We start from the raw sequence: 23,029 nt of genomic DNA, 5'->3' as shown, positions 1-23,029 counted from the left end.
GGTATGCTAAATAAATTGAATGGTTTGAAAGGCCACAAATCCTCCCCCTCCCCCCTCTCCAGTTCCTCATGCCACCAAGGAACCATGTTTTTCTACATAAAGGATCGTCACAACACAAGGCATTATGGGATACACTTAAAGGATACCCGAGATGACATGTGACATGATGAGATAGACATGTATGTACAGTGTCTAGCACATAAATGACCATGCTGTGTTCCTTTTTTTTCTTTCTCTGCCTGAAAGAGTTAAACTTCAGGTACCTAAGTGGCAGTTCCTGTCTGAGTCAGGACTGGTTCAGACTACAGTGCGGCCCTCACTGATAAGAATTTACAACTATAAAACACTTTCCTAGCAGAAAATGGCTTCTGAGAGCAGGAAAGAAATAAAAAAGGGTCAATAGTTCCTAGATTTTAGCTCTGGCATACTTCAATGAATGCGTCATTGAGAAAAAACAATAAAACAGTAAAAACTTACGTAAAGTAGATTTAAATATAAAATAAGACTGTGGAATGTTTTAAAAAGTCAATTTTAGGAGAAGGAGGATAGATACAATTGTTTATTTCATTCGTTTATTTTCACCTCGGGTGTCCTTTAATTATGGTCACGTCTTTCACTAATAAAAAAGTAAGAAATTGTGATAAGTAACTCAGTGACAGAGCTGGAGGCTTTTATTAATAGTGGGTGGAAGAGAAGATTTGAGCTTGTAAGTGGTCGTGGTTGGGGGATAGGTATGGAGGAAAAATGTGAAATCAACCATTACAACAACAACAAAAACATACCAAAGTTAAAGTTGATATGTTTCAAATATCCACCTTCATTAATTAGGGTAGATCTCCAAAAAGCAGGGCTAAAGTTTCATAATCAAATTGTTCTCAGGGTAGATTCCCGTTCAAAGCAGAAAGAAAATGTACTACATTTGTGGGGTTAGGTCTTTAAATTCTGCAAAGTTTCAAAATGACCTACAATGAAAACGACTAAGGAAAGCGAAGATTGTGAATCATAACTATCATGGCTACCAATAAGGTTATAAGTTACACGGACATTAGTCACGGTTCTTTTGTCCCAAAGTGTCAAACTCACGGAAAGGCAGAGAAAGGTACAGCAATAAGGAACAAAGGGGCTGAGTCACAAAATGTATTTCATGAATTATGTCATATCATTGATTAATCTTTGGTCTGACTTGGCTTATGATTTCTTACTCCTTATTTGTGTTAGCTCAAGATTTATCTCTCATGCCACCTGATGCACAAACCTTACCAAAAGTTGCTGCATCAAGTGCCTTAGCGCATCCAATCAGCTTTCAGACAAAAAAAAAAATAAGATTGTGATTGGCTGCTATGGGCTACCACTCCTGTCTTGATAAATTAGCCTCTCAGTTTAGATTTTGGGCACTGTTGTACATTGTTAAACATGCATATTGAAACATATAGCCCATTTACATGTTTTCTGGATTTTGTCCTTCTCCATTCCACTCCCCATACGCAACACTAAGGAGGACTTCCCTCTACCCTAAGCTAGCACCTCTAAGCATCGTAGTAGTTGCTTCGTGTCCTGTGGGTACATAAGGGTGGGGAAGGACACTTGCACGACTCACCTCTTCCCATTGCAGTTCATTGGAGGGGAGGCATGCTTTCTACAGCCACTGACCTCCTCCAGTAAATTGGTTGGTGGGGAAAATGGCTTTAGCAAGTGATGCAGAGGATTCTGGGATGTGGGGCGGGTGGTTGTAGAAGCGGTAGGAGGCTGGACAGTGCAGAGTGGAGCCAAAGTGGCTCTGTTTCGCTTCAGTTGCATGGCTGTCTGGTCAGTCAGTGGGGTCACTTGGCTCCTACGTTGAGGACCTCCCTAGGTGAGTATGGGAGGTATTTGAGGCAGGGATATATCATTGGAATACTTAGGGGTCAGTTAGAAAAAATTTTTACATTTTACTTATATACTTTTGCTTTAAAAACATATACTTAGTGGAGAGAATCATCAAATGCATATATCTCTGTATTAGGACCTTCTAAACTTTTCTGGCATTAACATTTCATTAACTGCTGTACCTAACTTGAAATATTTTTAACTTGGAGGCTTTAATGCTACGTTCTGCTTCTCCGCTGCCAGCAATAATTAATGGAAATCACGGAGAGAAAATAAGATAATTTTCTGCATTAAGAGGCTACACGGCGCCATCTATGCACAACCTCTGGCACAGCGGTGGCCGGGCTCGACTGGCTTATGGAAATGAAGTGCAATCGAGGTCATTGCAGCTCTGAAGTACTTCAGCTCGGCAATTTTGCATAACAAGAACTCTGTGATTACAAGTGTTATTCGCAGGGCCTGTTGAGTCACTACTGTCAATGTTCTTTTCTAAGTGCCAAGCAGACTCTGATTACCATGTGTGAGATGGAAAGACTAATAGGTGCTTTTTCCCCTCAGTTGTACAGTAAATGGTAATGCTAATGTGTCAGACAGTAATCGTGAAGGTTAGATCCTTTCGTCAGCTTCTCTGATTCAGTTTATATCACACACAAGACCAAAGAAAACCAAAATCAAACAGGGAACATTTTAATAGCAATCAGGGTGGTGGGTGAAAATAAACAGTGTAAAGAAACAAACTGCTGAAGAGAATACATTCTTCCTGAACCAAGTGTGCATGGCACTACAGTACAGGTTGCTCACTGTCCTCTGCGAATTCAGTTGGTGGGTGGGTCAGTCAGGTGTTACCATGGCACAAGTCAAAGTAGGAAGGACAATAGTAAGCTGATTTGCATTTTCCATCATTCTTCCATTCAGTAGACACCATGGGGCATATTCACAAAAGTTAAGTTGCAGTGCAGCTCTGTTTCTTGGAGCGCATGGAATTTTTACTGTTACATATACTGACAAGGTAGTACAGATTGCACAATTAGAGCATTCTGCTGTATCTAGTTAACACAAGTGTTGTTAGAGTAATGCTCCCTACACATGTAGTGTAATATGGGTTACCCGAGCAATACTTGCATTACCTAGGTAACACGGGTCGCACTAATTGCACAATGCAAGCCACCTTGTCAGTTTAAAGGACCACTATCGCAGAAAATGGTAACATTTAAAATACATACAGTACATATAAAATGTGCCTTTTTCCTAGAGTAAATGCATTATAGGTTACTCCTATGTTGCTGTCACTCACAGTAGGCATCAAAAATCCTTCAAATCTGACAGATTTTGGACTTGTCTATTTCCTCATGGAAGATTCTCAGTATTTTTCTTTACAAAAGCAATCCCTGGAAGGTATGTATTTTGGCAGTTTGACTGAGCAATTGCCATTCAGAAAGTGCTTTTGTAAATAAAAAAAATGAAAGGAGAATTCCCCCATGGCAAATCTCCATTTTATATGCAAATATTTTAAATTTTACAATTTTACAACATGCTCCTACATATGAGAACTTTACTGGAGATTGCTGAATATGGCCCCATGTGTTTACATGAGAGAGGATTTGCAGTTCATAGAAAGCTGATTAAATTGTAAGATCTCTGGTTTTGAGATCCTGGGTCTCCAGTTTCTGTATTATGCAAAGTCAAAGAAGGAGGAGTGCACCAGTAGTTTAGATGTAGGTTAAAAACTTGCATATCTTAACCTTAGGGTTTGTAGTGGATCAATGCCTTGACTGCTCTTTCAGGTGCCGTGGCCAACAGCTTAATATGTTCAAAAAGCTGGAACAAACGTTCGTCTCGCTAATGGGCACCAGGAAAGGACGACTGGAGACACTACAAACCTTGGGGCTCAGATATGTGAGTTTTTAACCTACATCTTTTAAATGTTTTTATACCTTTTGTGACTGAATACTAAAAAGATAGTGCCCTATTGGATTGTTTTTCTTGCATTTGCATAGAGTGTGATTGGAGACGGACCCTGTTGGGAGAGCAGCTCATTCAAAGCATTGGCAGGAGACTGATTGATTACTCACATCTGCCTTCCCCCAGCGAAATTACTTTGTAGTCTCTACATTATGTTGGAGTTTGGCTTGTTATTAAACTCTGAATTTATTTTAGGTTATAAAATGCAAAAAGAAAAAAGAAAAAAAAGGAGCAGAAACACTCCCAGTACAAGAGGAGAAAAACTAAAACAGGTGGGTAAAAAGCTGCACGATATATAATGATTTTGTAGCTTAAGTTCTGGCGTTAGTCTTCTTTAGGGGACCCAGCAGATAACTTCATAGGGCAATTCAGCTAATGTGATTGGGTAGACAGCGCCCTCTCAAACTGCTAGGTTTCAGATAGATTGTAGTAGACTACGCCCACACTATTCGGCCAATCACAACAACCCTTCCTTGCTGTAGAGAGTGTTGTGAGTCGAGAACTGTTCCCTATGAAGTTTTCTACTGGGTTCCCTAAGGTTGACGAGCGCCAAAGTTCTCAAGATTCAAGAATAAGCCAGCCAATAATTCAGCTCATCACACTGTATCTGCTGTATAACTGGAATATATAGTTTGGTTGTTCTGTTTGTTTTTTTTAATGATAATCATTTTATATGAATGACTAGCTAGACTGGCAATGCTTAACATTTACCTACAGTACAATAACAAAAGGCTGACTGCTCTTATAAACACTGTATATCCTCTATATACTGTATAGACTGCTCTTATAACTCTGTAATAAACTCACTACTGTATGTAAAACTGAAGCGCAATTTGTATTCTTTATCATTTCCCATTCCTTTTTCCTAGGTATGTACTATACGAGACCATGTCAATATACACCCCTGTCCGCATCCACCATATCCTAGGCAAGGGTCTGGACCATATACATCACATGATTGTGCAGTTAGGTGAAATGAGACGGCACCACTAGTGGTGGTCAATGGCATGTAAATGAATCCTTTTAAATGCAAATATTATGCAAATTGTATGCCACGTGGGTTGGAACAATCAAAATCATCACAAAGTGCATTTAATTAGCCCAGTTCCAAGCATAAAATTTGCATGAATGTACACAATTCCCACCAAGTCAGTTCACAAAGAGAGTCAGGTATTTTACATTTCCTGTCTAGCTTCACAGTTAATAACACTAACCCCTCCCTCTGATCACATCATTTAATTATTTATATTAAGTAACTAAGCAACTTAATTTTGAAGGAAAAAAAAAAGAAATCACGTGACCACCATTAGTCCGTATCCCTCTCGCTTGCAGATAACTAGGGACACAGCATTTAAAGGGCCACTATCGTGAAAATTATACAAATTAAAATACATGTAAACACATAAAAATAAGAAGTACGTTTCTTCCAGAGTAAAATGAGCCATAAATTACTTTTCACTTATGTTGTTGGCACTTTCAGTAGGCAGTAGAAATCTGACAGAACCAACAGGTTTTGGACTAGCCTATCTCCTTATTGGGAGGTTCTTAGGGCTTTTGTTACTTTCAAAAGCACTTAATGAACGGCAGCTGTACAGTCCAACTGCCAATAAAGTGTGCAGTAAGCAGGGAGGCTGGGCAGCATTTTTGTATAAATACTGTACTTTTCAGGGAGTATCTTTTAAAAAAAAAGGCCATGCTGAGAATCCCCAATGCAGAGATGGACTGGCCCAAAACCTGTTGGCCCTGTCAGATTTCGACTACCTACTGCAAGTGACAGCAACATAGGAGAAAAGTAATTTATGGCTCATTTTACTCTGGAAGAAACATACTTCTCATTTGTATGTGTTTATATGCATTTCAAATTTTAATTTTTTTGTGGTCCTTTAAGCTGCATTCCCCACGTGGTGGCTACCTGCACCTCCAACAGAGACCAGGGCCGGATTTGTACTTTTTATCGCCCTAGGCCCACTATCACCAGCTGCCCCATGACATTGGCAGGGTTAGGATAGTGTTATTGGATGGAGGGGGGTTAGGGATACTGATAGATCAGGATATCAGGTCAGGGTTGGGAATTTACAAAAAAAAAAAAAAAGGTGGTTAGGCAATTTGTCAATTTAGGGTGAGGCTAGGCATATAGTGCTGCTGCAGATGTCAGTGCTATACGAATACATAATAATAATAATATGGTAGGACATTAGACCATGGTAGGATTAGAGTGTGAGCTCCTCTGAGGAAGTCAGTGACATGACTATGTACTCTGTAATGTGCTGCAGAAGATGTCAGTGCTATATAAATACATAATAATAATATGGTAGGACATTACACTATGGCTATGGCAGGATTAGAGTGTGAGCTCCTCTGAGGACAGTCAGTAACATGACTATGTACTCTGTAACGTGCTGCAGAAGATGTCAGTGCTATATAAATACATAATAATAATATGGTAGGACATTAGACTATGACTATGATAGGATTAGATTGTGATCGCCTCTGAGGACAGTCAGTGACATGAATATGTACTCTGTAATGTGCTGCAGGAGATGTCAGTGCTATATAAATACATAATAATAATATGGTAGGACATTATACTATGACTATGGTAGGATTAGATTGTGAGCTCCTCTGAGGACAGTCAGTGACATGAATATGTACTCTGTAATGTGCTGCTGAATATGCCAGTGCTATATAAATACATAATAATAATAATAATAGTATGGTAGGACGTTAGACTATGACCGTGGTAGGATTAGATTGTGAGCTCCTCTGAGGGCAGTGAGTGACATAACTATGTACTCTGTAATGTGCTGCAGGAGATGTCAGTGCTATATAAATACATAATAATAATAATATGGTAGGACATTAAACTATGACTATGGTAGGATTAGAGTGTGAGCTCCTCTGACATTACTATGTACTCTGTCCAGGCAGCGCTGCAGAAGATGTCACTACTATATAAATACATAATAATAATATAGCAGGACATACTATGACTATGGTAAGATTGGATTGTGATCTCCTCTTAGGACAGTCAGTGACATGACTAAGTGCTGCAGAAGATGCGAATGCTATATAAATACACAATAAGTAATTAGTATGTAAATAAATAAGTAGGTCATTATACTGTGACTATGGTAGGATTGTGAGCTCCTCTGAGGATAATCATTGACATGACAATTTACTCTGTAATGTGGTATGGAGGACATGAGCACTATATTAAACTTAGAGCTGGTTCACATGGGCAGCGGCGGTGCCATTGTTTATACAAACCCCACGTTTGGAACCAGATTTTTCCCATCATCTGCCCTGCACTTCTGTGGTCCCATAGCAGGGGTTAAAAGCATTACATGCCACAGTGGTGGGATGCTTTTGGAGATGTAAAGAGGGAAAGACAGATAGGATGAGAGAGTATGAAGTTTAAGGACTGGAAGGAGGGGGGGGGGGGGGGGGGGGTAAAGGGGAGAAGCAGTGAGAGTGACAGGAGATGGGAGAGGACAGCAGAATGAGTGATGAGGTGGCATGAAATACAGCATGCTGGGAGTAAAGGAAGGAAGCACTGCAGATTATGGCCAGGCTAGCAGGATTCTGTCAATGAGCAGAGAGATGTAAAATCATTTCTACTGTCAGTCACACAGGTTTCAGTCATTGAAGGATTACCACAGCCTGACTTTGCTCTCATTACTTCCTGTGTGCTCTCCTCTTCACACATAAAGCCAGGCAGCTCTGACTGATTCCTTATCTCGTCATTGATGATAGATGAGGCTGCAGTGATTGCTGGGCTCGCCCCACACACAAACACGCAGCAGCCTCACTTTCTACAAGTCACTGGCTTGGAAGGAGGGGGAAGGAAGGAGGGGGAGAGAGACAGAGAGCTCCCAGCTGGGCACTCACTCCATAGTCCGTAAGGGCTGAGTGACTGCATGAGTTAGCAGCAATACATTTATACTCTGAGAGACACACTTCACACTTACTATGCACGTTGTTTCCCCTCCCCGCAGCCCTCTCCATGCTGCTTACAGTGCCAGTTTTCTTCCTCTCTTGAATCTCCCGGCTCGGCTATCTGGCTAGGAAGCAGAGTGCTTAGCCCCTCCTCCCACCAGTGTCATCAGAGTGGAGAGGAAGGGAGGGCGCTCTCATGCTGCGTGTATGCAGGAGAGACTACAGCGCAGCTGGAGCAGTCAGCTGATTGCCGAACATCGGCTGATCTGCTGCCGGTATGTGACAGCCGCCCCAGCTCTCTTGCTACTTTTCTTCCGCCCTAGGAACGGGCCTATTCGGCCTGTGCGGAAATCCGGCCATGACAGAGACCCCAGAGCATCCTGATTGGGAGGGGTGGTGAGCAGTAGCTAGGCCATGCCTCCCCTTTCTTTCCTTCCTTCCTTTCTTAAAATGATTGGCAATATTGTGAGTAGAAGGAGGGGCTAGTGCAATAAAGCCTGAAGCTAGACAAAGGTTTGAGAGGGTAACTCCACATTAGTACAAACATTAATGTAACACATGTTATCATTACACAAACTGCGACTGAATATTGTTAAAGCAATACTGAAGTGAAAATAGAAAAAAGTTAGATACCGCACTAAGTAGTGGGAAGTCTCAGGATGGTCTAGATGCTTCTCGAATCTTTCTACACTACACCATTTCAACGTGGACCTCTTCATCTATCTGATGTGAGCAGCTGTGGAGTGGACCAGAGCATTCGCACTTTCGGTTTGCTTTAAAGGAAGCTACTTGACTCACTTAGTTGACTAAATTTAGAGGGACCCTGCATTGGAATGGTGGGCATAGGTGGATCCAGGGAGCCTCTGAACCACCTAGAGACTTTCCACTACTTAGATTAGTATCTAACATATTAGGATTGCTTTAAATAGTATTTTTCAGTTTCGGTTTACAGCTACTACATTGAATACTGCTGAGAAAAATAGAATGATGAAAGAATTATAGAGACATACGTGCTCTGATGTGAAGGCAACCAGTCTCGGGATTGCTGCCATTCCTTTCTCTTTTACTTCTGGGAACATCTTGAAACGTGCAATCAACATAGCATACAAGTTAGATATGGCACCACCTGGAGTCCACAGTAATACATTGTTACTTTTCCATTGAATTATTAGCACATTGCTCAACATACTGTTCGGGAATAAAGTACTTTCTGCTGTATGTGATCAGGGGAGTGATTTACAAAAGGAAATTTGCAGCAACATTCCTTTAGGAAGACGTCAAACATCCAATCATGTGCAGAGAGGTCCATGTTCTTTCATAAATACCTCTGCGCTTAGTTGGAGGTCTAAAGATCAATGAAATCAATGTCACTGAATGTTGCTGCATATTTATTTCTTTAAATCTCCCGGAGTGAACATTAAAACTCAAGTAAAAGCCAAAATTAAACAAGAAAAAATTCTCAATGCACCACGGTTAATTAGTGTTAATTTGTACAGTATCTAATCTGAAACTCAACTTTCCGATTCGTAAAACCTTTTGTGTAGCTCTGCTTGCCTGCAACTGTGCAAGCAATGCACAAGGCTTATAGAGTAAAAGCGTAAAAGACAGAGCATCTCATAGAAGGCTCTGTCTTAATGCTGCCATGATTATCGGATATTAGCTTTTATTACTCACCTGCTCGGCTGTAATTCATTACACAGGAGCTCTGACCTCCCTTGGAAAAGCTGCCAAGTGCCATGGCACTTTTTTAAAAGTCTGCTGAAGCTCTGGTCACCCCCACCTGCATTGCCACGGCCCACTCCACGCCCATGGCCTATTTGGCAGCTGCTGAGCTGGGGGCAGGCCACTGCAATGTGGAAGGGGTGGTTACGGAGCTTCAGAAACTTTGGAAAAATGTGGTGGCTGTCATGCCACTGGAGAAGCGGAGCTTTACCTGCCTAATGAATTACAGGCGAGCAAGTTATTAACCCTGAGTCCCCGATCCATGACAGGCTTGATCTTTAACACTAGAAGTACTCTTTAAGACCTCTCCTGCCTCTAATTTCCTGAGGTTTTACAACTGCTGTACAACCTATTTCCTGTAATTAAGTCCCACCTCTGTAGACACATTTATTGCTGTATGCATCGATTCTAACAAATTAAGTCTGGTATATACTTCACTTCCTATTTTTGGTGGGACATAGCTACTGCTGACTTGACCCACCCACCATATGAATTGGGCAGAGAGGAAAGAAAGCAAGCAAGCAAGCTGTATTGCAGTGGCAAACCCCTTTGGTCAAGGAAAATAAAGTATTCTGTGCACTTTGACAAAAATAAAGGAAGCCTGCTGCACCAGTCGTAAAGTAAAAGTCCAATTTTTATTGACACATTAGTGGACAAGACAATACTATTCTATTAGCTATTGTACTGTCTTGTCCAGTGTCCACTAATGTTGCAATAAAAAATTGGACCTTTACTTCATCACTGGTGTAGCAGGATTCCTTTTCCTTATCAACATTTATATGGCCTGTTGATTCCCTGCTCCCGGTGACAAGTGAGTGTGGTGGTTGCAGCGACCCATCTTTGCTTTCTACGTATTCTATGCACTATTCTGATTCTATATGCTATTTATATTCACTTATCTTCCTGACAGCTAATAGAATCTGCCTTGTTCAATTTTGGGTTAAGTTGGGCTTCAAGACATAGAAGGATTTTTTAGATCCGACAATTTATGAAATGCCTTATCCAGTCATAACTGCCCTCTGTTTGCAAATGTTATATTTCCTACAATGGCAATTCTCGCTAAGAACAATAGTAATACAAAAAACATAATAATCAGTTAAAACAGTTAGGCCAAATATATTTAGATATCTTCTGGAAGGTGATCAGTAGATATCAAGAGTGATCCTTGATGACTTGTGACCTGAGATTATTGAATATGATTTGCCACTTAGTGGTTAAGATTTGCAATTGTCAATTGTCAACCTTGCTTGGTCACATCAAATCATAGGAACAGTTGTTGTAAGCTTACTGGATTAGTGGTTGTAGAATCCAGAACAGTTTTGAAGGACCATTTATGATCTCGAATGATCTCCAGCCTTGAGATAACCTTACCAACAAGCACTTAAAGGGAATATGAAGTGTTAAAGGAAACCTAAACCGAAAAAAAAATGAGTTTCATTTACCTGGGGCTTCTACCAGCCCCATGCAGCCATCCTGTGCCCTCGCAGTCACTCATGGCTCCTCTGGTCCCCCGCTGCCATCTAGTTTCGTTTTTGCCTACTGGGAGTCGGCCGGCCGCCATGCATACCTTTTTACGCATTCCTGCTGGTGCAGGGAGCTATTGCGGACATCAACACGTACATTTTTACGCATTATGGGTACAATGCATAACATTTTACGGATTGTACCCGTAATGGGTAAAAATGTAAGTGTTAATGTCCACCATAGCTTCCTGCACCAGCGGGAATGCGTAAAAAGGTATGCATGGCGGTCGTCCGACTCCCAGTCGGCAAAAACGAAACTAGCTGGCAGCGGGGGACCAGAAGAGCCATAAGTGACTACGAGGGCACAGGATGGCTGCAGGGGGCTGGTAGAAGCCCCAGGTAAGTGAAACTCATTTTTTTCGTTTTAGGTTTCCTTTAAGTATATGAGGGCTGCCATATTTATTTCCTTTTAAACAATACCAGTTGCCTGGCAGCCCTGCTGGACTATTTGGCTGCAGGAGTGTCTGAATAACACCAGAAACAAGCATGCAGCTAATCTTGTCAAATCTGACAGTAATGTCAGAAATGCCTGTGGTGCATATGCTTTTCAGGGTCTATGGCTAAAAGTATTAGAGGCAGAGGATCAGCAGGGCAGCCAGGAAACTGGTATTACTTAGAAAGGAAATTAATTTGACAGCCTCCATATCACCCTCGCTTCAGGTTCCCTTTAAGGATCAGATCTACATTCTGCAGGGCAATTATGAGCCAACATTAGCCTGAGAAACAAGAAGTCAAAGCATATTCAATAATTAGCACAATTATCAAAGCTAGGTGAAAAACCCAGTAGTCAACAAAACAGAGTTTATAGAATTACAAATACCAGAGTAGTTATTCAGTGGTCAGAATCCCGGACAAAGCTTTTGTCAATAAAGAGAACTAAAGTCATATATTATTATTATTTAGTATTTATATAGCGCCGACATATTACGCAGCGCTGTACAGTGTATATATATATATATATATATATATATATATTGTCTTGTCGCTAACTGTCCCTCAAAGGAGCTCACAATCTAATCCCTACCATTGCCATATGTCTATATTATGTAGTGTAAGTACTGTAGTCTAGGGCCAATTTTTTAGGGGGGAGCCAATTAACTTATCCGTATGTTTTTGGAATGTGGGAGGAAACCGGAGTGCCCAGAGGAAACCCACGCAGACACGGAGAGAACATACAAACTCTTTGCAGATAGTGCCCTGGCTGGGATTCGAACCAGGGACCCAGCGCTGCAAGGCAAGAAAGCTAACCACTACGCCACCGTGCTGCTCATATATAGAAAGCATCACAGGATAAAGTCAAAATATAAATTTAAAGTGTTGCCGTTAAAAACAAAAACAGAAACTGAACAATTTTGAGTAGTTTTGGTTTCATTCAAGAACACTTCAAAAAGATACCATACTAAGGGAGTTAATTAATGCCTTAAGGTGGCCATACACTTATAGAATTTGCAGCAGATTCGACCATCACATAGATTTCTGTCAGATGCCTGTCAGGTTGAATCTGACAGGAATCTATCTGACGTGTGCTACACACTAAGAACAGATTTCCAATTGATTTCAGGATGAAATCTATTGGAAATCTACTGAAAATCAATCCAAAGGCATTACTGCACCATTAGATCCAATGCAACTCTATGGGCCATCGATCTGCTGCCAGCAGCAGATCGACCTAGATTTTCCATCCTGTCAGATAGATCAAAATAGATCAAAATCGGCCGCAAATCAATTGCTAGATTTGATAGACTCGATTTCTGATCGATCGATCCGATAGAATTGATCCATTGATCAATGGCTGAAATCAACCAGTGTATGGGCCCCTTTAATTCCGTACTCTATAATGATAGTTCTCTCAGTTGTGGGCAAACACGAACATGATAGAAAGTCCACAGGACAGGCTAAACTACTGCACAGCAGAGGTCCTCCACAGTGCTTAACTTAATCTAAAGCCCCGTACACCCGCTAGATTAATGCTGGCTGAGGTGGCTGATAACTACCACCTCTACTGATAATCTGGCAAAGCTACATCAGTCCCCAGCCAGCGACCGGCCGCTGCTCAGCCATCGATTCGCCAGGCTGATCAACTTGGCCAAGTGACATCTGATACTTTGTAGGCCCTTCTCACCCCACCCACCACGTGATATCATATCGGTCTGCCGGCCCTCCACTGCCCCACGTAGCAAAAGAATGCGTTACCAGCTGTACAGCATACTCTGGGGCCCAGAGAATATCAAGTTAGTATGAAGTTATCCAAATATTTGTTGATTAGACAATGGAACAACTGTGAACTTATCCTGATACAAACACAGTTACAATGACACTAACCATAGAAATGTAACCTGAGAATGCCATGTTACAAAACAATCCTGCAAATGACTGCATAAGGTTAGGTCCACACTAGCAGAGGTGAGCGAGATAGACTATGGCCTCGATTCATCAACACTTAGCAAATTTGTTAACAACAGTTTGGTAAAATACCGAATTTGTTAACTTCATTTCAGGATTCATCAAAGTTATCTACAGCTGTTAGCGAACATTCGGTAACGATTCGGTAACGATTCGCTAAAACGGAAAAAAGTGCAATTCATGAAAAAGAAAGTGGGCGTGGTTTAGCGTTACATTTAGGATTAGTTATCTCCTTCACTGCTCTGTCGTTATTCCTGTCAGATCATTGCTGACAGAGAAGATGGAGCCATTTGAAGTGGTTATGTATCAGCTGAGAGTGATTCAAAGGCGCAGAAGGGCAAGAATAAGGTCTGCAACCATGTAAATTTGTAAGAGAATAGATTTATTTGCTATAACACGACATCTGCATTTCTCTTGAATCATCTTGTAAGAGAACACAGGCAGTGTCAGGGTTAACTAATTTGCTAGCTGCACTATAATTTTTTAGAAAAGGCTCCTATCAAATTGTGGGATTGTCCCAACCACTTTCAGAATCCTGGTCCAGGAGTTAAGCCCTATTCAGAATGTTGCTACGTAGTGCTCAAAGGACTGCCTTTTACCCACAATTCCATGGGAATCTTATGGCCTTGTGTTAAATTACCGCTGTAAAATGGAAATATCGACACGTTACCGAATGGTTACCGAATTGTTATCGAATTCACACCGAATGAGGAAAAACCTTGATGAATACAACTAAAAATCGCTAAACTTCAAATTCAATAATTTAACAAACTGGAAAAAGTTATCTCAAAGAGAATGATGAATCGAGGCCTATGCGGGAGACAAAAAGGAGTGCCACATTCACATGATCATATATTCAGCTACAACATTATTTTGCATAGTAATTTACCCTTCTAGGAAATTACCACACTGCCCGACAGTACATCCAAGAAATGATGGTGTGTGCTGCATCCACCAGACGCAATGCTGAGCAGATATCAGGCATGATCATCTGCGTAAACGGAAACAAAGCTATCTTTCTATTGTTCCTCCACTGTTCTCCCAGCAGCAAGAACAATAGGAAAACGCCAGTGTTTAATATTAGCGTGAATCTAGCCTCATCCTTCTGATTTGATCTATTTCAATGGTCAAACAGTGCTGCCTGGATCCCGTAAGGAAAGCCCTTATCTCCTCACTGACATTACAGCTAAGCATGCTACAGCCATTTAACTGGCCAATGTTACATCCTGGTGACTGATAATAAACTATTCTAGTAATCGATGCTAAGTGTGCAGAGACGTGATAGACATTTACAAGGTCAACAACCTTTGTGGGTTTCCGCAAGTCATATTGTGAGAACCTTTTATTGCAAAACACTTGAATACTCATAAAGGCGATCATGTGGAAACAACCAGACCACGTGCATTTTAATGCAATTTAATAGTATTTACTTATTTTGATGTTTTTGTTGTGTGTATGTTTGCCTTGCCATGGGAGTGCCACACATACTGGTTATTACCATTTCTCCTTATTGTTTGACATGCTACATGCAGCAGGGTGGATCTTCTGGTGATATCCCTTGGGTGTTAGCAGCATTCAGTGAGTTTTAGGGCCTCTAGCCTTGTGGGTGACCTTTTGTAGCTCCATTTTGAAATTCTTATATGTTGTCTCATCGGCGAAGATGCGGGTGAAACACGATCTTAGCCAAGATTTAAGTAGTGTACAAGAGCCCCTCAAATATAAATATCTGTCATGCTGCACCTTTAGCAAAAACAATGCTCAACCAGCCTCTGAGTGCTTATTGGGGTGTGCTATAACTGCAACTGCTACAGTAGATTGAAAAAAGCTGCAAGTAAAGATGAGGTCATAGTTATGGATGACTTCAACTGTCCAGCTATCATTTGGGATATTGAAGCTAGACATTCTAGTGAAAGTGGAAGATCCAGTAGATAATTCATAAATAAATATTGTAAACAAAAAAATTAAACAATTTTATTCATTACTTGATTTTTACAACAGTTCATCTTTAACTCATTAGCAGCTTCAATAAAGTCATCTCGTTTGAGTTAATTGTACTGCTTTTGACCTCAGTAGGCAGAATTCATTATAATGTAAATTCTTGGAATGCTTTGATGTCTCTCTACTAACAGAAAATACAGAAACTGAAAGCATAAGTCCTCTGTTACTGTCTCACACTGCCTCCTAGTGACACGTGGCCATAAATACACATTACACCAGTACTAATTAGTAGCAAGCAAATGTAACAAATAAGAAATGTAAAACATGTGCTAAAATAAACTGGCCCGGAGCACTTGCAAGCCTCTAAATAAATTGGCTGCTAAAGGGTTAATTGGTACTTTTACAGAAAGCTACTAGTACATTTACTTCTCTGTATCCCACAGCTCTCACCTCTAAAATCTGTTATCTATACTTGTATTTTACATGAATGGGACATTGAGCTATTTCTTCATTTTTACATTTTGGATCCTTCCCACAAGCAGCTGCTCCAATTATATAAATGATACTGTGTATAACAATTTGAAAATGTGTTGCAGCGCATGGCCATTCAGGACCATGGGCACAGATGAATGGATATAAGTTTGTTTTAAATGTGTTCAGCTTAGTAGACACTTCTCAAAGTTCCCAACAATCCTGATAAATGATTGAGCTCCTCACATGAGTGCTTAAAAGCTGAACATTCAAAAACGCAATGTCATCATTGGGGATGAGCTGAGCACACTGTAACAACCCTAGAGTGGTAAATGATTATTATTATTTTGTATATTGTTTTGAAAAGGATTGTCTTAGAAATTTGTTGTTTTTTTTTTATGTTATTTGTGGCGGAGGGAGGGGGTTTTAAGGTAAGGTGTCAGGAAAGGGGGTCTTAGGCAGTGATATAATCAACTAATTATGATTATGCTAAATTTCATGTACATTTTTGCAATTACGCCTACGAGTAATTACAAATTGGCCTCGTTCACATCTGCTGCGCTAAGAAACGCGTGAAAGCGCGTGGTAAAAAACGCATGCGGTTGTGTGCGCTTTAGTGCGCGCATCTGTGCATTGCGTTGCGCTTCTTTAAAGTACGTTTTTCTTATTGTAGCAGTAGCAGTTGGCAATAAAGCTTTGTTTTTATATGTAAATGTATTTTTTTTTTCCAATTGGGGCAAAAAACGCATGCGCTTCAATGCGCTTGTACGCGTTCTATGCACTAAAAAAGTTAACCCATTCACTTGCATTGATGTGCGCTGAGCTGAAATGCATGCAACCCTACGTTTTTGTAACGCTGCTCAGCGCAGCGCATAGATGTGCACCAGCTACATTTAATTACATGGGAAAATAAATACCTTGCTGAACGCACAGGGCAGTGCGCTGTGAAATGCGCACAGAAACGTCCCTGATGGGAACGAGGCCTTACAATTACATAAAAAATTAATTCGCTTTTCCCCAAAATTTTGCCATACGATTAGAGATGTCGTGAATACAGAATTTTCAGTTCGAACTTCCACAAATGTTTGCGATCTTGCGAACCCGGCGAACTGCCATAGACTTTAATGGGCAGGCAAATTTTAAAACCTACAAAGACTGTTTCTGGCTACAAAAGTGATGTAAAAGTTGTTTCAAGGGGTCTAACACCTGGACTGTGGCATGCCAGAAGGGGATCCATGCCAAAAGTCCCACCTAAAATTACAGAGTTGACGCAAAGTCGGATTTTAATCCCTAAAAGGCAGAAATCACTTTACACACAGCTTTGGGTGTCAGTGGGCTGTGGAGTGTCATACACAGAGAAATGCAATAGTACTATCAGTGAAATAATAATGCACTGTAGTGGTTCTGTGCGTGCAACTTAATGAGGCAACAACAATAGCAGTAGTGTGCACACAGCTCTGGGTATCAGTGGGCTGTGGAGTGTCACACACAAAAAAACACAGCAGGAGACCGATGTGCTAGCCCTCAAAAGGGCTGTTTGGGGTGCTTTCACAGCAAGTGAGGAACAAGAACTCATGCCTAGCTAATGCTTTTCCTACCTATCTGCAGCAAGTCTGTCCCTGCTCTCACTAACAGTTAGTAGCCAGCAGAGAATGAATCCAATATGGCCACTGCAACGGCTTTTTGATAGGGGGGTGGTGGGTCCAGGAAGGTGTGCTAGCTGATTGGCTGCCATGTGTCTTTGTCGGCTACAAATTTTGCCTGGTGTAGGCAAAATGTCAAATTCGGCTACAAAGGGCGACCAGTGTAGCCCATATGCCAAATTCGGCTACAAAGGGTGCCTGGTGCAGGCCATATGCTAAATTGGGCTACAAAGGGTGCCTGGTGTAGCCAAAAAGCTAGTTTTAGTTTATAAAAAGGATGCTGTTATAGGAAAAATTTGTTTGGCTATATCAGGGCTCTGGATATAGCCGAGAAAAGTGATTACTATGACCTAACTTCTCCCTACTCTCACACAGAACCCTCCCCTAACCCTAACCCCCCTGGTGGTGCCTAACACTAAGACTCCACCTAGTGGTGCCTAACCCTAAGACCCCCCCCCCCCCAGGTGGTGCCTAACCATAAGACCCCCCTGGGTGTACCTAACCCTAACCACCTTTTGGTGATGCCTAACCCCTCCCTGGTGGTGCCTGACCCTAAGACCCCTGGTGGTGCATAACCCTAAGACCCCCTCTGGTGATTACTATGACTTAACTTTTCCCCTAGTCTCACACAAAACCCTCCCCTGGAGGTGCCTAACCCTAACCCCCCTGGTGCTGCCTAACCCTAACCCCCGCTTGGTGGTCCCTAACCCGAAGACCCCACCTGGTGGTGCCTAACCCTAAGACCCCCCCAGGTGATTTCTATAACCTAACTTCTCCCTATTCTCACACAGAACACTTCCCTGGGGGTGCCGTATCCTAAGACCCCCCCTAGTAGTGCCTAACCCTACGACGCCCCCGTGCTTGTGATGCCTAATCCTAACCCCCCCCCTGCACCCCCAAATAAAAGGGCACCCTTTTGTAGCAGAATCAATAACCTTATAGCAAAGAACCTTGTGCCTTTTTTTGTAGCAGAATCAAAAACCTTGTAGCCAAAAACCTTGTAGCTGAATAAAAAATATGGGCTACAAAGGGGCGCTCTTTTGTAGTTAAATCAAAAACCTTGTTGCCGAATGAAAAATATGGGCTACAAAGGGGCACCCTTTTTTTGTAGTGAATCGAAAACCTTGTAGCCGAAGGAAAACTTGGGAGCCCTTTTCACCACCTTGTTGCCCATATTTCCAGAAATAACATTGAAGTCTATGGACGAACCCTTTTAAAACAGATGGCTCAGGAGCCCTTTTTAACTGATGCCATCAGAAAGGGGGGTTAAGAGTTTTGCACCACCAGTGGGGTCTTAGGATTAGGCACCACTCGGGGGGGGGGGGGGGGGGGTTGCTTAGGGTTAGGCACCACAGAGGAGTCTTAGGGTTAGGCATCAGTAGAGGGAGGACTCTGTGTGAGAGTTGGGTTAGGTTTATAGGTTTACAGGGAGTGCAGAATTATTAGGCAAGTGGTATTTTTGAGGAACAATTTTATTATTGAACAACAACCATGTTCTCAATGAACCCAAAAAACTCATGAATATCAAAGAATATTTTTGAAAGTAGTTTTTAGTTTGTTTCTAGTTTTAGCTATTTTAGGGGGATATCTGTGTGTGCAGGTGACTATAACTGTGCATAATTATTAGGCAACTTAAAAAACAAATATATACCTATTTCAATTATTTATTGTTACCAGTGAAACCAATATAACATCTCAACATTCACAAATATATATTTCTGACATTCAAAAACAAAGCAAAAACAAATCAGTGACCAATATAGCCACCTTTCTTTGCAAGGACACTCAAAAGCCTGCCATCCATGGATTCTGTCAGAGTTTTGATCTGTTCACCATCAACATTGCATGCAGCAGCAACCACAGCCTTCCAGACACTGTTCAGAGAGGTGTACTGTTTTCCCTCCTAGTAAATCTCACATTTTATGATGGACCACAGGTTCTCAATGGGATTCAGATCAGGTGAACAAGGAGGCCATGTCATTAGTTTTTCTTCTTTTATACCCTTTCTTGCCAGCCACGCTGTGGAGTACTTGGATGTGTGTGATGGAGCATTGTCCTGCATGAAAATCATGTTTTTCTTGAAGGATGCAGACTTCTTCCTATACCACTGCTTGAAGAAGGTGTCTTCCAGAAACTAACAGTAGGACTGGGAGTTGAGCTTGACTCCATCCTCAAGCAGAAAAGGCCCCACAAGCTCATCTTTGATGATACCAGCCCAAACCAGTACTCCACCTCCACCTTGCTGGTGTCTGAGTCGGACTGGAGCTCTCTGCCCTTTACCAATCCAGCCACGGGCCCATCCATCTGGCCCATCAAGACTCACTCTCATTTCATCAGTCCATAAAACCTTAGAAAAATCAGTCTTGAGATATTTCTTGGCCCAGTCTTGACGTTTCAGCTTGTGTGTCTTGTTCAGTGGTGGTCGTCTTTCAGCCTTTTTTACCTTGGCCATGTCTCCGAGTATTGCCCACCTTGTGCTTTTGGGCACTCCAGTGATGTTGCAGCTCTGAAATATGGCCAAACTGGTGGCAAGTGTCATCTTGGCAGCTGCACGCTTGACTTTTCTCAGTTCATGGGCAGTTATTTTGCGCCTTGGTTTTTCCACACGCTTCTTGCGACCCTGTAAACTATTTTGAATGAAACGCTTGATTGTTCGATGATCACGCTTCAGAAGCTTTGCAGTTTTAAGAGTACTGCATCCCTTTGCAAGATATCTCACTATTTTTGACTTTTCTGAGCCTGTCAAGTCTTTCTTTTGACCCATTTTGCCAAAGGAAAGGAGGTTGCCTAATAATTATGCACACCTGATATAGAGTGTTGATGTCATTAGACCACACCCCTTCTCATTACAGAGATGCACATCACCTAATATGCTTAATTGGTAGTAGGCTTTCAAACCTATACAGCTTGGAGTAAGACAACATGCATAAAGAGGATGATGTGGTCAAAATACTCATTTGCCTAATAATTCTGCACTCCCTGTAGTTGTAATAAAATACTAAATAATAAAATACTAAAAATAATAATAGTTTTACTATGCTTATAACGACTGTGAATATATCTTCGTTTTCATTGTTATAGACGATATTTAGCAATTTCAGCTTCACCCCCATCACCCTTTTTAATACTGTAATTTTAACATATTTATTATTCTTACTCAGATAAAGATGAAGAAACGACTAAAAACATTGTTATAGACTATATTTCACAATTTTGCCTTCACCCCGTACCCTTTTTTCCCATCACCCTTGCATAATGTATGCCTACTTTAAATACTATGTTAAAGCGGAATATAACCCTGCATTTCAACTTTGCTCTAAAACATTATTTACAGTATATTATATGCAACCAGCATTTTTTTTTTACTAGACCAGCATTGGAAGGGTTACACAGGGCTTTAAAGTTCCTGGAGATTTCTGCAGACGCATCCGAAGCTGAAATAGATACATTTTGTTTACATAAATGTATCTAAGTGTTGAATGTGACTCATCTCTCTGACTGAGAAGGAGCTTGGAGGACAGCCAAAGAGTGTGTAACTGTTTATCAATAGATACATGTAACTAAATAGAATGTATCTATCTGAACTTCTGCATATCTCTCCACTGACCTTTAAACCTCTGTGTTTAATCCTTCCAATGCTGGTCTAGTAAAAAAAAAAATGCTTTTTGCATATAATATGCTGTAAATAATATTTTAGAGCAAAGTTGAAATGCAGGGTTATATTCCGCTTTAAGAAATAAGCCTCTGTGAGTTGCTGTTATTTGATCTGAGCCTAGATACTGGTGTAAAGGTTTACAATAGACCAGGGGTCAGGAACCTTTTTGGCTGAGAGAGCCATAAATGCCACATATTTTAAAATGTAATTCTGTGAGAGCCATACCATATGTTTCAAACTGGGACAGTGCACATGCGCAGCATAGGGCCATGCTGCCATGGTGATGTGTATACAGTTGATTCGCCGGGCAGCGGAAGTGTCAGACACGTCTTTAGATTCTCTTGGGTTTCAGCAACATCAGCAATTAAAGCCAGAGAGTAGAAATACTGACTAAAAGCTTGTACAATTAGCTAGCTGACTTGGGGGTTGATTCGCTTTGTAGGACAAGATCCCCGCACTTTGGCCCAATAAGCTGCCTGTCACATGACTGACAGGCAGCCTATTGGGCCAAGCAACGTGTGGGGATCTTGTTCTACAAAGTCACTGGACCTGACAGGGTCCAGAGTGGAACAATTGGATCAGCCATTCATTTTGAGGTAGCGCTAGTAAGTTAGTAGTGCATGCTACAGCAGTAGTGTGTCTACTTTGAAAATTGTATTTGCCCTGCCACACTAAGCTGCGCTGCTTGAGCAGTGTAGCTTAGTGAATCAACCCCTACTGATTTGTATGTGAGCCAGATGTACCCATCTAAAGAGCCACATCTGGCTCCCGAGCCACAGGTTCCCTACCCCTGCAATAGAAACATATTAGCAAATATACAGTAAGAAGGGAAGTCATGTTAAAGAGACACTGAAGCGAAAAAAAAATGATGATATTATGATTTGTATGTGTAGCACAGCTAAGAAATAAAACATTAAGATCAGATACATCAGTGTAATTGTTTCCAGTACAGGAAGAGTTAAGAAACTCCAGTTGTTATCTCTATGCAAAAAAGCCATTAATCTCTACCACTAAGTTAGTCCTGGAGAGGGCTGTTATCTGACTTTTATTATCTCAACTGTTCCTGGACTATTTACTTTTCCTCTGCTAGAGGAGAGGTCATTACTTCACAGACTGCTCTGAAAGACTCATTTTGAATGCTGAGTGTTGTGTAATCTGCACATATTATAGAATGATGCAATGTTATAAAAAACACTATATACCTGAAAATAAAAGTATGAGAATATTTTCTTTGCTGCTAATCTTCTAGTAATTATTCATAGTACACAACCAATTCACTATATCATATTTTTTTTTTCGCTTCAGTGTCTCTTAAAGGAGATTTGGATTGGCCAGTTTTATTTTATTATAATAAATTAAGCTTTTCTAATTATACATATCCTTTTAGCATATCACGACTTTAGCATGTCACTGTATGAATACCATGCCATGCGTTGCTGCTGGTGGAGATGTAGCTGCCCCTGATTAATAGTGTTTGATTGCACTGCCATTGTGCCTGACCTGCAGGCATACATATTCAAATGGATGTAATTGGTGCTCAGTTGCTATTCTGAAGAACTCTGGGAAACACAGATGACTGAGCAATGCGGGTGGTAGGGGGGTGTCCTTGGGACATCATCTGCTTACATCTGAGAGCAAAATGTTACGCTGTAATGCAAAGTAACTGCTCACAAAGACAGCTAATTAAACAAAGAAATGGAGCAACAAGGACTTCAAATATAGACCTCATACAGGGCAGACAGTGGTACTAGACTGAGCTAAACAGCTAAAAGACTAAGAAAAAAACAAACAAACAAAAAAAACCTGTTGTAGTGTGTATATCATAAGACACATTTAAATAGGATATATACTGTATACAGATCTGCAGTACCGCCAGGCAACTGGTATTGTTTAAAAGGAAATAAATATGG

General features: G+C 41.1%; 1 protein-coding gene across 2 annotated transcripts in view; it reads right to left on the bottom strand.

Annotated features, from left to right (window-relative positions):
• GAD2 (glutamate decarboxylase 2) overlaps window positions 1-23,029 on the bottom strand; it is a 131,277-nt gene that overhangs the window by 34,266 nt on the left and 73,982 nt on the right. Inside the window, exon 7 of one of the 2 annotated variants that reach the window (XM_068235658.1) lies at window positions 8,775-8,890. In XM_068235658.1, coding sequence (XP_068091759.1) covers window positions 8,775-8,890 — 116 coding nt within the window. Of the gene's footprint in view, window positions 1-7,796; window positions 7,898-8,774; window positions 8,891-23,029 lie in introns of those variants that run through there. The other variant, XM_068235659.1, reaches the window with a different exon arrangement.

Source organism: Hyperolius riggenbachi, chromosome 5, assembly GCF_040937935.1.
Source record: "Hyperolius riggenbachi isolate aHypRig1 chromosome 5, aHypRig1.pri, whole genome shotgun sequence".
NCBI classification, from domain to species: Eukaryota; Metazoa; Chordata; class Amphibia; order Anura; family Hyperoliidae; genus Hyperolius; species Hyperolius riggenbachi.
The sequence above is the reverse complement of the archived record's forward strand: the minus strand, read 5'-3'. Positions and strand labels throughout refer to the sequence as shown.